At 45.1% G+C, this 17,387-nt stretch overlaps 1 protein-coding gene across 1 annotated transcript in view; it reads right to left on the bottom strand.

Moving 5' to 3' along the window:
• Positions 1 to 17,387, bottom strand: part of MAN2A1 (mannosidase alpha class 2A member 1) — a 213,761-nt gene that overhangs the window by 183,754 nt on the left and 12,620 nt on the right. The window contains exon 2 of the mRNA XM_048849432.2: positions 16,346 to 16,606. Within this exon, the coding sequence (XP_048705389.2) occupies positions 16,346 to 16,606 (261 nt within the window). The remainder of the gene's footprint in view (positions 1 to 16,345; positions 16,607 to 17,387) is intronic.

Below are 17,387 nucleotides of genomic sequence, written 5' to 3'. Positions count from 1 at the left end.
ATGTCAAGCATGCCCACGAGACATCAGACCATCCAAAGTCAACAATCGTCACTGAGGACTGGAAGTTGAGATTATCTAACATTCTACAAAGGACAGAAGGATGATATCCTGTCTTCCTGAAGCAAAAACAAGGCAGTCAGATGCCACCAACAGAAGGTTGATTTTCCTTTTTGGTGGTTTGGGTTCTGTAGTTTCTGCATCAGAGTGTTGCTCTTAAGATTTCTGAAAGCATACTCCATGCCTCGCCCCTCTCAGATTTTGAAAGGCACTTCAGATGCTTAAACCTTGGGTTGAATGCTATAGCTACCTTTTGAAATCTGCTATTGGAACCTTCTTTGTTTTGTCAAATCTGCAGTGAAAGTGTTCTTAAATCAAACTTATGCTGGCCTAGTCATCTGAGACTACCATAACAAAACAATATATGGCAGGAGGCAGATAAAACCATGGTGCAGGAGACATACAAATTCTCTTCCCAGAAGTTCAGTCACAAATTTAATTAATGCTTTTTTTTTTTTTTTTTAAAAGCATCAGCATGGAAGCATGTCCTCTGGAATGGTGGTCAAAGCATGAAGAGGCATATGAATGTTTAGCATATCTGGCATGTAAATACCTTGCAATGCTGGCTACAAAAGTGCCATGTGAATGCCTGTTCCCACTTTCAGGTGACATTGTAAATAAGAAGCAGACAGCATTTATCTCCTATAAATGTAAACAAAACTTGTTTCTCTTAGAGTGGTAGCCGTGTTTGTCCGTATTAGCAAAAAGAAACTTGTGGCACCTTAGAAACTAACAAATTTATTTGAGCATAAGCTTTCATGGGCTAAAACCCACTTCATTGGATGCATGCAGTGGAAAATACAGTAGGAAGATATAGATTATATATATTTTTTCTCAGAGAACATGAAAAAACCGAGAGTAATCAGTTAAGGTGAGCTATTATCAGCGAGAGAAAAATAAATCCTTTGTAGTGATAATCAGGATGGCCCATTTCCAACAGTTGACAAGAAGGTGTGAGTAAAAGTAGGGGGGAAAAATAAGCATGGGGAAATAGTTTTTTGTTTGTGTAATGACCCATCCACTCCCAGTCTTTATTCAAGCCTAATTTAATGGTATCCAGTTTGCAAATTAATTCCAATTCAGCAGTTTCTCATTGGAGTCTGTTTTTGAAGTTTTTTTGTTGTAGTATTGCGACTTTTAGGTCTGTAATCAAGTGACCAAAGAGAGTGAAGTGTTCTCCGACTGGTTTTTGAATGTTATCATTCTTGATATCTGATTTGTGTCCATTTATTCTTTTACATAGAGACTGTCCGGTTTGGCCAATGTACATGGTAGAGGGGCATTGCTGACAGATGATGGCATATATTACATTGGTAGATGTGCAGGTGAACGAGCCTCTGATAGTGTGGCTGATGTGATTAGGCCCTATGACTATGTCCCCTGAATAGATATGTGGACACAGTTGGCAACGGGCTTGTAAGGATAGGTTCCTGGGTTAGTGGTTCTGTTGTGTGGTAGCTGGTGAGTATTTGCTTCAGGTTGGGGGGCTGTCTGTAAGCAAGGACTGGCCTATCTCCCAAGACCTGTAACAGTGAGGGATCGTCCTTCAGGATAGGTTGTAGATCCTTGATGATGCACTGGAGAGGTTTTAGTTGGGGGCTGAAGATGACTGTTAGTGGCTTTCTGTTACTTTCTTTGTTGGGCTTGTCCTGTAGTAGGTGACTTCTGGGTACTCTTCTGGCTCTGTCAACCTGTTTCTTCACTTCAGCAGATGGGTATTGTAGTTTTAAGAATGCTTGATAGAGATCTTGTAGGTGTTTGTCTCTGTCTGAGGGGTTGGAGCAAATGCGGTTGTATTGTAGAGCTTGGCTGTAGACAATGGATCATGTGGTGTGGTCTGGATGAAAGCTAGAGGCATGTAGGTAAGTATAGTGGTCAGTAGGTTTCCGGTATAGGGTGGTGTTTATGTGACCATCGCTTATTAGCACTGTAGTGTCCAGGAAGTGGATCTCTTGTGTGGACACATCCAGGCTGAGGTTGATGGTGGGATGGAAATTGTTGAAATCATGGTGGAATTCCTCAAGGGTTTCTTTTCCATGGGTCCAGATGATGAAGATGTCATCAATGTAGCGCAAGCAGAGTAGGGGCATAAGGAGACGAGAGCTGAGGAAGCGTTGTTCTAAGTCAGCCATAAAAATGTTAGCATACTGTGGGGCCATGCGGGTACCCATAGCAGTGCTGCTGACTTGAAGGTATACATTGTCCCCAGATGTGAAATAGTTGTGGGTGAGGACAAAGTCACAAATTTCAGCCACCAGGTTTGCCGTGACATTATCGGGGATACTGTTCCTGATGGCTTGTAGTCCATCTTTGTGTGGAATGTTGGTGTAGAGGGCTTCTACATCCATAATGGCCAGTATGGTGTTTTTAGGAAGATCACCAATGGATTGTAGTTTCCTCAGGAAGTCAGTGGCATCTCGAAGATAGCTAGGAGTGCTGGTAGAGGAGGGCCTGAGGAGGGAGTCTAAACAGCCAGAAATCCTGGATGCCCCATCATCTCAGGCATCGGCACCCTGACAGCAGGATTGTCTGGCTATGTAGACTGTTACACCTTCTTGTCAACTGTTGGAAATGGGCCATTCTGATTATTACTACTGTCAAAGTTTGACTCAGACTCACAATTTATCAGACCACTCTGTTTTATTAGCAAAGCTGCTCTGCTAATACATTTAGAAGTGAGCCCCCCGAGTGGGGCTTGTGTCTTTTCATTTATACAGTTTTTTGGAGAACAAGTTACAGAGAAGTTACAGACAAAAGAAGAAAAAGATTTTAGTCACCACCCTTCGAGATCCCTGAGACCAATCATGTATCTTCAATTACCTGCCACCCTTAACAATCTCCTTTAACAGCTTCCAGTTAATTTAACTAATTGCCCTTCACACCTTCCATTCTGATGCCTGCTTCTTAGACATGCTGGCTCTATCTTAATTGCTTCTCCATTCAAAAGCTAACTGTCCCTACGTGTGCTCCCTCAGATACTTTGTAACATGTTTTGGCATGCCCTCTCATATACAATGTATCCAGCATGTCCCCTTATACAATGTTATACTTATACAATGTTATACTTCCACAATCCCCCCTTTTGGTCAAGGCTACGCCCATGACCAATGACTTACTGGATTCCATACATCAATCATTCTTTTTCATTACTTTCAGTGGTGACATTTAACAACATTAGATTAGCACTCTGGTTAGGGGTAACCTGATGGTGTGTCTTGTGCAGTTTTGGATACAACAAGAATCAATTGAAAACACACAAAGATTATTAGAATTCCAAATAGGATAGTCAGGATTCCTTGAAACAACCAGTTTCCCAGACTAGAGAAATTGAATAAGTTACTTATCCATTTCCACAAGGAACTTGGTTCTTCGTGGGGAAGGTATGCAATTTGCTCCAGATGGCTAGCACGATTTATTACCTCATTAGTATTATCAGGTATGTATACACAGCATTCTGTTCCAATTAGAGCACAGGTCCCTCCTTTGGCTGCCAGTATTATATCTAATGCCCGACGGTTTTGGAGGGCCAGTTGTCGGACCGCTCCTGCTTCTTTAGCTAGAGCTTTTAAGCTCTCTCCTGTTTCATTGGCCATGATCTCAACCACCGCTTGTAACCTTAAAAGCCTTTTTGCATGGTGGATTACCCCCCCTACTGGGACTAAAGAAATGCCAACAGCTTCTTCCCAAGTTAGGGGGCTTATGTTATCCACATACCGTTTAGCATCTGGCAAGTCCCTCCTTTTTCACCTGAAATTACGGAGGCGATTTCGTGGGAGGGATTGAAGCACCCGGAATTGTGGGAAAAGCTGAGCAGGATAACAGATACCTGACCAATTTGCTGGTAACACAGTGTAAGCATTTTCCCCACAAACCCAATGATGTCCCATTAAAGCTGGGAAGGGTTGACTGCAACCCTTTGACATGTAAGAATTTACAAAGGAGGAATAGTATCCCACAAAGGGCACAGGATGATTTTCACTGGGAGAAGAGGTAGCATTCGCATGACATTTGTAGATGGTGCTGTTTTTCTCAGGGAGGCTGTAGGGGGAGCAAGAGATTGAATCTTTGGTTTGATCCCAGGTTGAGAGGAAGTTTATCTTTCCATACCCGGTTCGCCATTCTCCAACCTTGTTTGAATAGTCCCATACACCATGGGACACGATGTACTGGAGACAGCTGCTCCTCCCTAGATTCAGCCCTGTCCCATTACACACCCAGCACCAGTGGCCCTTTCCTTTCACCACACTTATAAGTTTAGGAACATATGTTTTTCCCAGCCCCCAAGTGTCATTTTCCTTCCATGTCCTCTTAAGTGGATAGGGTTCTCCAGCAAGCTCTGAGGAATTCAAAGGGATTGCCATGGTGGGGATACTAGCTTGTGAGTGAGCTGGGATGTGGCTGCAGACCCAGCAATTAGAAATATTCAGGATCTGGGCTATCTGCACCTGTTGTTGGATGAAAGAATTGTCACTGTCACTCTGGATTCCCCAGACCCTTAGGACACAGTAGCTGAGGATTAAGCTTCTCAAAGGACACATGTTGGAAGCAGGAGCCTTTCTGGTTCCGACAACCCCTTTCGAGGGAACCGCAGTCACAGTTTTACGTCCACCAGGCAGCAGGCGCTAGGCTCGCTACTGCTTCTTGTTTGTTGGGTCCTGCTGTCTGCTTACCCTCTGCTTCTGGCAACCCTTACGAGAGCGCAGATTGTAAGGTATTGCAGGCTGTTCCTCTTTGTCTTCTGGGGTTGAAGCTGGTTCTGCATGGTCTTGCAGAGGTGCTTGGTCCCCTTGAGGTGGCGCTGGCTTACACTGTGAGGCGTGGATCCATGCAGCGATGCCGGATAATTTCACTGCTGTCTGGGTGGTGAGCAGTACCTGGTATGGATCCTTCCACCGGGGTTCCAAGGCGTGTTTCCGAAGGTGGTGCCGCAGGTAGACCCAATCACCAGGCTCAAGAGTGTGACAGGCAGCAGAGGTGGGTTCCGTCGGCCAAGCTGCTCGCACCTGCGAATGGGAGGAGCTCACAGCTTGCATTAACCCTTTGCAGTACTGGAGGAGCGTGCTGAGAGTTAGGTTTAGGTCTGGGGCTGGGGTAATAGTAGCCATTGTTCGCATAGGGCATCCCATGATGATTTCAAATGGACTCAATTTGTGTCTCTGGGATGGGGATGACCGAATTTCCATAAGGGAGCTGGCCAGTTTAACCCTGTGGAACTACAGATTTTTGCCAGCTTATTTTTAAGCACACCATTTCGCCTTTCAACTGCCCCTGCACTCTGTGGATGGTAAGGGCAGTGCAACAGGTGGGCGACATGTAATACCTGGTTTAGATGTTGAACAATTTTTCCAGTAAAATGTGTTCCCCGGTCATTAGACAAAGTGGCAGGAATTCCCTTGGTAGGGATAATGTGGTTTAACAGACTTTTTGCAACGGACAATGAATCAGCTTTGCGACATGGAAAGGCTTCAATCCAACCCGAAAACAGACATATTATAACTAAAATGAATTCATATTTCTGACACTTTGGCATTTGTACAAAATCAAGTTGCCAGTGTAAGAAAGGTGCTTGAGGCAAACCCCGGAACCCTTGTGTTACTTTTACAGATTTGCCTACATTGTGGCTTTGACAAGTAACACAAGCGGCACAGTGGCGGGTTGCAAAGGAGCTGAAATGGGGAGCCCACCACCCCGCCTTACTTATAGCAGAGACCATCCCCTCCTTGCCGACATGCGAAACACCATGTAGCAGGGCGGCTAGAGACGGGTAGAGTGAGAGGGGGGCTACAAAGGTACCAGTGGGCGATCGCCAAAGGGAATCAGAATGCAAAGAGCAACCCAAAGCACTCCAGGAGTCTCTCTCTGTTTCTGGGGCAGAATCCTGGAGCTGAGCGAGATGAGACAGGGATGGTGGCGTTACAGAGACAGAGAGGGGACCAAGAAACGCTTCTGGTGAAGGTTTTATAGTGGCGGCATGTTTTGCAGCAGCATCAGCAAGTGCATTACCTTTTGGCACCTCGGTGTCTGCCGCTGAGTGGCCAGTACACTTAACAATTGCTAAGGCAGACGGTAGTAAAACTGCATACAGGAGGGCGGCAATGTAGGGGCCATTCTTGATAGGGGTACCAGTAGAGGTAAGAAAACCTCGAGCCTGCCAGAGGGCGCCAAAGTCATGCACAACCCCAAAGGCATACACAGAATCAGTAAAAATAGTGGCAGAGAGCCCCTCGGCTAGAAAGCAGGCACGGGTTAGAGCAATCAGTTCAGCCACCTGGGCAGAGGTCACAGAGGGTAAGGGCGCAGCTTCTATGATCTCAGAGAGAGAGACCACAGCGTACCCTGCAAGAAGGTGGCCTTGGTCATTTCTGTAACAGGACCCATCAGTGAATAATACCAGGTCAGAGTTAGGGAGAGGTACATCTGAAAGGTCGTGATGCGGGACAGTGATAGCGGAGACAGTTGTAAGGCAGTCATGGGGTTCACCATCACTAGGTAAAGGAAGGAGGGTAGCAGGGTTTAACCGGGAGCAGCGCTTAATAGTGATATGTGAGGCTGAAAGCAGCAAAAGTTCATACCTAGTGAGGCAAGCAGAGGAGAGGTGAGCAGTGTTGCGTTGCAGAAGGAGAGTTTTCACAGAATGGGGAACCATGAGAGTGAGAGGAGAGCGGAGGACAAGGGACTCAGACATCTCGACCAGGCGCTCTGCAGCAGCTACAGCGCGCAGGCAAGGGGGTAAACCCTGGGCTACAGGGTCCAAGGTTGCAGAAAAATAAGCCACCGGGCAATTTCTGTCACCGTGCTCCTGAGTAAGAACCCCGAGGGCACAAGCAGATTGTTCGTGACAGAAAAGGGTAAAAGGCTTGTCATAATTAGGTAACCCTAAGGCAGGGGCAGAGGCTAAATTCTGCTTAAGGGAGATGAAAGCAGCATTTGCTTCAAGTGGCCATGGCATGGGGTTAGGTATAGAGAATCGAGTGAGTTCTTGGAGTGGTTTAGCCAGAGAAGCATATTGGGGAATCCATTGCCTACAGAACCCTGTCATGCCTAAGAATTTTCTGACCTGGTGTGGAGAGCAAGGCTGGGGAAAGCTAAGGATGGCTTGTACCCAGGCTGGAGAGAGTGTACGGGAGCCCTGGGAGAGAAGGAAGCCTAGGTATGTGACAGAGGTTTGGCAGAGCTGCAATTTTGTGCGAGAAGCCTTATGACCCTTGTTCGCTAAAGCTGTGAGAAGTGTTAGTGAATCAGTTTCTGAGGCAGACAGAGAGGGGGAGCACAGGAGTAAGTCATCCATATATTGGATCAGTGTGGTTCCTGATGGGAAAACCAGATTAGCAAGATCCCTGGCTAGGGCTTGAGAAAAATAGGATGGACTCTCTGTATACCCCTGGGGAAGGGTAGCCCATGTATAGTGCTGACCCTTGTAGGGGAAGGCAAAGAGATACTGGGATTCAGAGTGAACTGGGACAGAGAAGAAAGCGGAGCATAAATCTACAACAGTAAAGCGGGTTGCATTTGGAGGAATAGACGCTAGTATTGTAGCAGGGTTAGGAACCACTGGAAAAGAAGGTATGACAATACGGTTAATAGCTCGAAGGTCTTGAACAAATCGCCACGATTTGCCATCAGCCTTTTGAACTGGGAGGATAGGGGTGTTACAGGGGCTGGAACAAGGGACAATAATTCCTTGTTCTTTTAATGCAGATATAACTGGAGCAATCCCAGCCTCTGCCTCAGGATTCAAAGGATACTGAGACAGGTGAGGCAGAGGTTTGGAATTGTCTACAGTAATCCGAACTGGGTCAGTATTTAATCGGCCCACTTCAGATGGGTGAGATGGCCATAGGGAGGAAGGAACCTGAGAGATTAGGTGCTCTAGGGACGGAGTTAAGGGACAGCAAGGGACCGGAGTGGAGAGGGAAGTTTCAGACAGCAGGGAGGCTACAGAATCACATAAGGAAGACTGAGGGATTTGCAGATAGACACCATCTGAGGAGCAGTAAATAGAACAGCCAAGTTTGCATAGCAAGTACCGTCCCAGAAGGTTTGCAGGGGTGGAATCAGAGAGGAGGAATGCATGCTCCTCAGAGAGGGGACCGACCTGAGCAGACAAAGGTTTTGAGAGGGGAAAAGAGGTAGGGATCCCTGTAATGCCAACAGCAGACACAGATTTTCCAGATCGGGGAACCTCAGGCAAGTCAGTGGTGTGGATTGTAGAAAGAGAAGCTCCAGTATCAACAAGGAAAGGGAGAGAGAGAGATCATTTACAGTCAGGACACATTCTCCAGTAGGGGACAGAGGTAATAAGGGAGCTAAAACTTTGTGAGGTTCCCCAGCATCCCATCATTGTTGGGGTGAAAAATAGGGTTGGGGATCAGCTGGAGGAACCAGCGGGGGGTTCACTTGATTTCCCATACAATTATTAGGTCGTCTTGGACACTCTTTTTTCCAGTGTCCAGGCTGTTTACAGTAGTTACAAACCCCAGTTAATCCAGCCCCCCGCCCCCTTCCGCAACCCCGTCCCTGTCCCCGGTGCGGTCTGCTTAGTCCTGAATAATGCTGTATCTGCAGAGCCATTAACTTTTGGGAGGACTGTTCCTCCTTTCCTTTTAAAGTGCGGTGGCAATGCTCTGCTACTGCCAGCAATTTGTCCCTGGTTTCAGTCTCCCATCCCACACCTATTCGTTTTAACATGCTGCCTGTGGCAGGGAGAAGACCATCAACAAATGCATGTGCCAAGGCCCCCTGCCCATTTACATCTTGTATTCCTTGTAATCCTCTTGTATTCCTGAATGTTGTAGGAAAATATCAGTTAGCTGGGACCTATAGTTGCCTGGGCTTTCTCCTTGCCCTTGCTTACAGCAACGTATTGCTGTCCAGTTTGTTTTAGGAGACCACACTTTGGGAATGGCTTGATGCAGGCGCTTCCAAAGAGCCATACACCGGTCTCGGTATGCCGAATCTGGGCCAGTACTTTTTATGGTTGCAGTGGCATGCCTCAGCTGGCCAGTCTGCAGCAGCCAACCATTGTTCATAATAACTGGCAGGAGCTAACAATTTACACAGTTGGAGGAGATCTGTCTCAGAGGGTTCATAGGTTTCACAGATTAACAGAAACTCCTCAGCAAATTTGACAGAGTTTTCCTGTGGTTTGGGAAAACTTTTAACTATAGATAGAAGTTCTGTACGAGTCCAGTGCTTATAATCCCATATGGACTCACTTTCTCCAATCTTAAGGACTCGTAAGGGTGCCACAACAGTTTGATCAGAGTCTCTCATTAACCTCCCATCAGGTTCTCTTTTCCAAGAAGAGATGTCAAGAGAATCTTTGCAGTCTGCTTTGGATTTCTTCTTCATAATATTTTGCAGAGCTGCGAGGCCAATGAGGGTATCTTCTTCACTTTCATTATCTGTAGTCACTGAAGATTTTTCCTTTTCTGATTTATTTGCGCAGGAGTATGGTGGGGGTCGGGTTTGATCCGGATCATTGCACAGGACTGGGCAAAGGGGAGCGCTCGGACTAGTGGTGGGAGAGACTGCATCCAATTGAACTGTTAGTTTTTTGATAGAATTTTTAAGAGAGGTGAGTTTTGACTCAGTCCATCTACGATTTGCCTCTTCCCACCACTGCATGAAGCAGTCTACTTCTCCTCTCTCCAATTTGGTTTTTGGGAGGACGAGTTTGCTTTTTAAAGCGTCCACTCGATCCTTGTCCCAAGAACCTAACAGTGGCCACTGTAATTTGGGGTACTCTAGAGCTAATTTGGACCATTTTTCAAGAAACCTACAAGAGTCTGGACCCCTCCTAAAGTAATAAAATAAGCTGGAGTTCCCTTAGGGAACTGTTCTACCTTAGACTTCTGATTACCCATCCAGGAGGACTTCACACAGCACTCACACAAGAAGGAAATTCGGGCTCAGCAGAGCGGTACCCGGTGCAACACACAGAAAGGAGCCCACAGGCTACTGCCTCAACTGCCCTTGCTTTCACACCAGGGGTTATACCCAAGGCGTGGTGCGGCTGCAGCTGTGCAGATTCCACTTATTCAGACCGTGGGACGGGGACCCCTTGGTCAGCCAGTCTCTGGACAGAGATGGCTCCCAGATTCACACACACACCACGGGGAAGACGGATAGACACAAAGACAAGACAGTCCTCAAACCGGTTAAAGCACAAAAATAATAATTACCTGAGACGTCTGATTCCAAAAGCTGGATCCAAAGACCCCTACCCGAACAGAGTGGGAACCAACAAGTTCAATGGCGTAGACTGCGCTGCTGCTGTGTACCTTTCTGTCTTGTGGAGGATCGCTTGGACTAAGCGTCCAGGCACCGGCTGCCACGATCGTCCTGCAAGGCAGTCAGGGATCACACAGCCTCAGTGAAGCCGCTTGCCATCTCGGTGGGACCTCCAAATTGTCAAAGTTTGACTCAGACTCACAATTTATCAGACCACTCTGTTTTATTAGCAAAGCTGCTCTGCTAATACATTTAGAAGTGAGCCCCCCGAGTGGGGCTTGTGTCTTTTCATTTATACAGTTTTTTGGAGAACAAGTTACAGAGAAGTTACAACAAAAGAAGAAAAAGATTTTAGTCACCACCCTTTGAGATCCCTGAGACCAGTCACATATCTTCAATTACCTGCTACCCTTAACAATCTCCTTTAACAGCTTCCAGCTAACTTAACTAATTGCCCTTCACACCTTCCATTCTGATGCCTGCTTCTTCGATGTGCTGGCTCTATCTTAATTGCTTCTCCATTCAAAAGCTAATTGTCCCTACGTGTGCTCCCTCAGATACTTTGTAACATGTTTTGGCATGCCCTCTCATATACAGTGTATCCAGCAGGTCCCCTTATACAAGGTTATACTTCCACACTACAAAAGGTTTTTTTTTCCTCCTGCTGATAATAGCTCACCTTAACTGATTACTCTCGTTACAGTTTGTATAGCACCACCCATTTTTTCATGTTCTCTGTGTATGTATTGTGACAAAGTTCCTCCTCTGTCTTGACGAGTCCTGAGCTTATTGGCAGATTTGCTTGCCTCACTTTTCCTAGTGGCTCAAACCTGCCAACCTTCCCCTCTGGTGGGACTCACAGTCCAGGTCAACTCCTCCTGTATCCAATAGGGAGTTGGAGTTATGGGGGGAACTCAGGCCCACCCTCTACTCCGGGTTCCAGCCCAGGGCCCTGTGGATCACAGCTGTCTATAGTGGTTTGTGTAACAACTGTGTGACAGCTACAACTCCCTGGGCTACTTCCCCATGGCCTCCTCCCAACACCTTCTGTATCCTCACCACAGGACCTTCCTCCTGATGCTAGATAGCATTTGTACTCCTTACTCCTCCAGCAGCACCCCCTCTCACTCTCAGCTCCTTGCGCACCCCACACTGACTGAAGTGAGGTCCTTTTTAAACCATGTGCCCTGAATAGTCTGCCTTAATTGATTCTAGCAGCTTAATTGGCTCCAGGTGTCCTAATTAGCCTGTCTGCCTTAATTGGTTCCAGCAAGTTCCTGATTGTTCTGGAACTGCCCTTTACCTTATCCAGGGAAAAGGGACCTGCTTTACCTGGGGCTAATATATCTGCCTTCGATCACTCTCCTGTCGCCATCTGGCCCGACCCTGTCACAATATATATCTTTCTACCATATTTTCCACTGCATGCAGCTGATGAAGTGGGTTTTAGCCCACGAAAGCTTATGCCCAAATAAATTTGTTAGTTTCTAAGGTGCCACAAGTACTCCTTGTTCTTTTTACCTTTTTTAGTTAATTGCGTGAGTTAACTGAGATCAATCAACAGCCCTAGTTGTAACTAAGGGTACGAACACAATTCCTCTGTGTAAAAGCAAGGAAATACTGAGCAGGAATAAGTGAGATGGTACTATCTCTGTAAACAGCATTAGTGAGACCATTTTGTCCAGTTCTGCTGCCCACACTTCAAAAATATATATATATGTAAAAACTGAAGGGGTTCAGAAAACAGCTACATGAATGATTTGAGACTTGGAAAACATGCCTTACAGTGAGAGACTAAGTAGCTTAATCTTTTATCTTATCCAAGAGATGATTAAAGGGTAATCTTTAAATCAAGATGTGACTGGAATCCTAGGGGAGCCAGCTGAGGTCAGGCAATCCCCAAAGCTGGTGAATATTCCAATACTTAGATTTACCACACCAGCACAAAACAGCTTCTAGTATACCCACTCAAGTCAAAATTATGAGGATTAATGAAAACCTTATTCATCATATAAAAAAGGTTCTGCCAATCCCAGAGGACTGGACACACAACCTCCCAGGTCAATGAATATTCCAGATCTTACCAAAAAACAGACACTTATAGCCCATTCTTATCAACTAAACTAAAATTTATTTAAAAAGAAAAGAGTGTTGGTTAAAACAAAAATCAGTGTACACAGACAAAAGTACAATCTTGAGATTCAGATTCATACCAGAGATGCTGAGCTCTGTAGATGCAAAGAGTTCTTTCAGAAATAGTCCATAGGTTACAGTCCAATGCTTATATTCAGAGCGGTCATCGGAACTGGGATCTCTGTCCTTATGGCTTAGGCTTCCCCTGCATGAAACCTCAAGCAGACCTGAGGTGACAGGATCAAGACCCAAGCCAATTTTTATATAGTTTCAGGTCTTCTTTGACAGATTGGAGTCCCTCTGTGAACAACAGGCACTCATTTCCTAAGCATCTCTGGTAATTATTCACACAGATTAACAAAAGGAAACTGCCTATTTTTCCACCATTTGCAGGTGGTTTGCTATACATTTTAAAGAGATGAATACAGCAATATCCTAGGTTTACAGTTCATTTAAATGTTAAGATGTTCTTTTGGTCTCTGAATTAACAGAATACAGTACAGACAGGGGCTGTTTGACTACACTGTTGACCATTACCAATATATATGTAAATATACAAAAATACAAACATTATCTATCCATATGTTTTTAAGGGTTGAATTTGTGTTATTTATCCTGAAGGATGCTTAACCCTTTCTGGTCATGCGTCACACAAGGCAACGTCTCTCTAAAAGGTATGATTTAGTTCAACCAGAACTTGGGCTAAATTCTCCAACCTGTCTAATGCAGAAGCCTAGATTAGATTATTGTGACAAACAGGGCAATTTCCAGCCATATCCTTGAAAAAAATCTTATTGAATTACATTTAAGTATCTTTGGACTCTATTGTATCAATTGAAAAACGTATACATTATTGTGAGATTGGATGTAACTTCTCTAGTGGGGAAATGTGGCCAATGTAAACCTTGGAAAATGTTACGAGCTTCAAAGGGAACTATTTTAAACAATGTGCCAGGCAAGAAGTAATTTTTGGACAAACAAAATTAAGTGGGTTTCCTAGGAAATTCCTGGGGGGTGAATGCTAATACCCACCACCAGACCCAACTTTGGAAGCTATACCCTGAGGAGACATACAAGAGAGACTTGATTTATTCATGAGTGTGCTTGTTCTGAGCTGCTATGAACTTGTAACCATAGAAAACTAGGAGTTGCCCACTTTCTGATTACAGAAAAACAAACACCCTTGCCCCACCCCCTGCCCTGACCACTCACTCCATCTCCCCTCCCTCCATCACTAGCTCTCCCCCACCCTCACTCACTCATTTTCACTGGGCTGGGGCAGGGGATTTGGGTGTGGGAGGGGGTGAGAGCTCCAACTGGGGGTGTGGGCTCCGGGGTGGGGCCAAGGATGAGGGGTTTGGGGTGCATGGGGGACTCCAGGCTGGGGGAGGGGGTTGGGTGTAAGGGTGGTTTGAGGGCTCCAGCTGAGGGTTCGGGCTCTGGGGTGGGGCTGGGGATGAGGTGTTTGGGCTGCAGGAGGGGATGCGGGCTCCAGGAGGAAGTTTGGATGTGGGAGGGGGCAGGGGTGCAGGCTCCAGGTAGCACTTACCTAAGGCAGCTCCTGGAAGCAGCCGCGACGTATCTCCAGCTTCTAGGCGCAGAGGTGGCCGGGAACTCCGCAAATGCCACCCCTGCACCTCCCATCAGCCATCAGTTCCCAGCCAATGGTGCTCGGGGTGGCAACCACGCCACAAGCAGAGGCAGCGCACGGAACCCACCTAGCTGCCCCAGTGCCTAGGAGCCTGAAGGACAAGCCAGCTGCTTCCAAGAGCCACGTGGAGTTGGCCACTACGGCTAACCAGACTTTTAGTGGCCCGGTCAGCTGTGCTGACCAGAGTCACCAGGGTCCCTTTTCGACCAGGCATTCCGGTCAAAAACTGGCAACCTGGCAACCCTATAGAAAACCCCCATGGTAAGGTTTGAAGGACTGACTCCTGCCAGAGCCCCTGCTGGAGTTGGGGAGGAAGGGTGATCTCTGGGAAGCTTATCTGCATGCTTGGAGGTTCTTTTATTGTTTTTGGTATGTTTTCTCTGTAACGCTTTCACCTTAAGAAGAATTCTTATAAGCTACCAAACAGCTCTTTAGAACTGTGGGTAATCGTAACAGAACATAGCCTCTGAGGAGAAAGCAAAGTGCAGGAGCAGGCCTGTTTAGGTAGTCTGGCCTGCTGGTGAACAACACAGACAGTATAGGAAAGGAACAGGGCAGCCTGGAAAAACCTTGGTTCTGAAGCAGAGAGATAAGGGAGCCAGAAGCCTAAAAGTGATTGCCTTAAAAAAGTGATTACACAGAGTGGAACTGCAAGTGTAGTTGAGCCGAACTGTGACAATTATCAAAATGATTCTATTAATGTTTCCAGTTTTGACAACTTTTCTAAAACTGCAGTGCTCTTAAAACTTTTCCCCCTACCCTCTGCTACCAGTGTTGATGTATATTTATAACCTTATTACTAGCTTAATTAAGTTTTTTGTCTGATAACCTTAGAATGTATTATACTTGTGTAGATTACTGATTTTAAACTATGAATATATTTCTCTCTATAGGTGAAGCATTAGTATAGTATGAACTACTACCAGGATCCCGGAGGGGTTTATAAGTATTGTAATAGGTACAGCAGCAATTACAGATGTTGTTATGCCTACATTTAGTTATCCAGAGTCAAGTGTTTCTTGGACATTGTTGCTGTAAAGAGACTGATTTCTAGATGCTTCTCTGGGATACAGACTTCACAAAATTTAATCTTTGCATACAGGATCTACAGCCGCATCAGACGTCCAAAATAACACAGCGTTCAGAACTGAATAATCCAGAGTAGGCCTCAGGTTCTCCTGCTCTTTAAAAGTAACCACACAATTTTTCCAAAAAGTAGCTAAAGATCCCATTCCTCACTGATAACTAAAATAAACTTAACTTGTAGGATATGACTTTAAAAGATGCTGAACACCCAGAGCCCACAATAAAATAAACCAAACAAGTGGGTATTAATCACTTTTGAAAGGTCAAGCCCCAGTTTCTAGGCCAATTTTTGAGACATAAATATTCCAAAAAAACAAACAGTTCTCAAAAAAAGATACAGTATCCAAGATTTATTTTCTTCTTCAAAATTCCACCTCTTACACATGCACTGTCTCCCCTCAAAAAAAATCTCACCTCTGCCATTCATCTCTAAAAGCAGCATACAGGAGAAGTTTCCATAATTCCATTCAAGTGGTTCAATTTCAGAAAAGTTTGAGAGTAGGATGGAAGGAGAGTAAAAAAAAAATCAACCAACCCAACACACACCTGTAGAGCCTACTATATTTCCAAAGTATAATCAGTTAGAGCTTAACCCGACAGGACCTGACCACAAGTACCAGGTTTGGGTCAGGTCACGTCTAAAAACAATCTGGCCCTCTTGGGCTCAGGTCATCTCTGATCATCTTCCGTTGCCTGCGTGTTTGGTGCAGCAGCAGCAGCTGCGTGCCTCACTCCTGCCAATACCAACTCAGAAGTCGCAGCGCCTCTCATTTCATAGCGCAGCAAGGCAGCAACGACCATCAGGAGCAGGGCACACAGCTGCCACCACACCAACTCCACCAGCAGAAGGCATCCAGAGATGGATCATGGGCATGGGGAGCGGAAAATCCCATCAGGCCAAGCCTGAGGACCAAGAGGCAGTGGCAGCACTGACACAGGTTCAGGGAGAAGTGTCAGGTTTCGGTCAGGTCTGAAATGGACTTGACACGCTCGAGTCAGGCTTTAAAAATAGGCCCGAGCAGACCTAAATAATCTGTATTAATGTTTGATAATAAATTATCAGAATTTAAGCACCTAGATGGTAGATTTTGTGACCTAGTAGTAGTGTTCTGCAGTGCCAGGTGGTATATCAGGGTTAGATTTCTTGTCAGTAGGAATGTTAATATTTATTTACATGCTGCTTACCTGTACGTTTGAATCTTGACTTCCACTTTTTGAAGCAAATGAGCAATCCTCAGGATCAACTGTGAGGGATACTAGAGCAGATGGCAGAAGCTCGGAAAAAGATCCTTGACTGAAATTTATGGCCTCTGGGTTTCTTTGACCATCCTTCACAGATTCACTCAGATTGATCACAGAATCTCTTATGTTCGAAATAATCTCATTATTTTCTGCCAACAAACGTTCTAAGTGGTCTATTTTCTCTTGTAATATTGAAAGTTGGCCCTGTATTGAAAGAAATTTAAAATTCTATTAGTCCTCAGATAATTTCCTTGCAAATCTAAATATTTGGAATTCAATTTTCAATTCTGCTAAAGTGGTATTTTCTGACAAAAACATTTTATTGAATACACCATTATTTTGTGTTCACTTCGAGAAACAGAACTAATTATGGAAAAGGGTTCCTAACTATCTTGTATTCCTACATGGAAACTTCAGCACCTGAAAGAAAAACAAAGCAACAAAACATGTCCTATACTTTGCTATAAACTTGAACTCATGCGACAACGTTTAACCAACAATATAAAGGATATTCAACAATGACAAAATAGCTACATTGTGTTTCAAATACCAAATTAATCATGGTAGATAATTACAAGTTAGTCAGGAATTTCAAATTTAAAACTTTCCTTCATGCCTATCAAAATTTTCCAAAAAACCTGGCCTTTGCATATACTACCATGTCTTTATCTGAAGAAAAAATCTGTTTTCAATACAGTCAGTTGCATTCTGTAATGGGCTAATCCTTCCTCCAGGAAGACAGGGTGAGTGGAAACCAGACAAAACAGAAGGACGACAATACATTTATCCATACCTATCAGCCAATAATCTTAGACTGGCTGGTGGGAGCTGAAGCAAAAGGTGCTGTGATTCCTACCAAGGTGCTAACCCTTGGACCACTCTGCCCCTTCCCTTAATCTCAAATCAGTTCCAGCTAGCAAGTAGGCAGTACATTTTTAAGCTCCAATAATTTTTGGAGAAGATGTTTTATACAATCACAAGAGGC

The sequence above is a fragment of the Caretta caretta genome, chromosome 5 (genome assembly GCF_965140235.1).
Source record: "Caretta caretta isolate rCarCar2 chromosome 5, rCarCar1.hap1, whole genome shotgun sequence".
In the NCBI taxonomy this organism is placed as follows: Eukaryota; Metazoa; Chordata; order Testudines; family Cheloniidae; genus Caretta; species Caretta caretta.
Note: the sequence above shows the minus strand (reverse complement) of the source record. Positions and strands in the feature narration are given on the sequence as shown.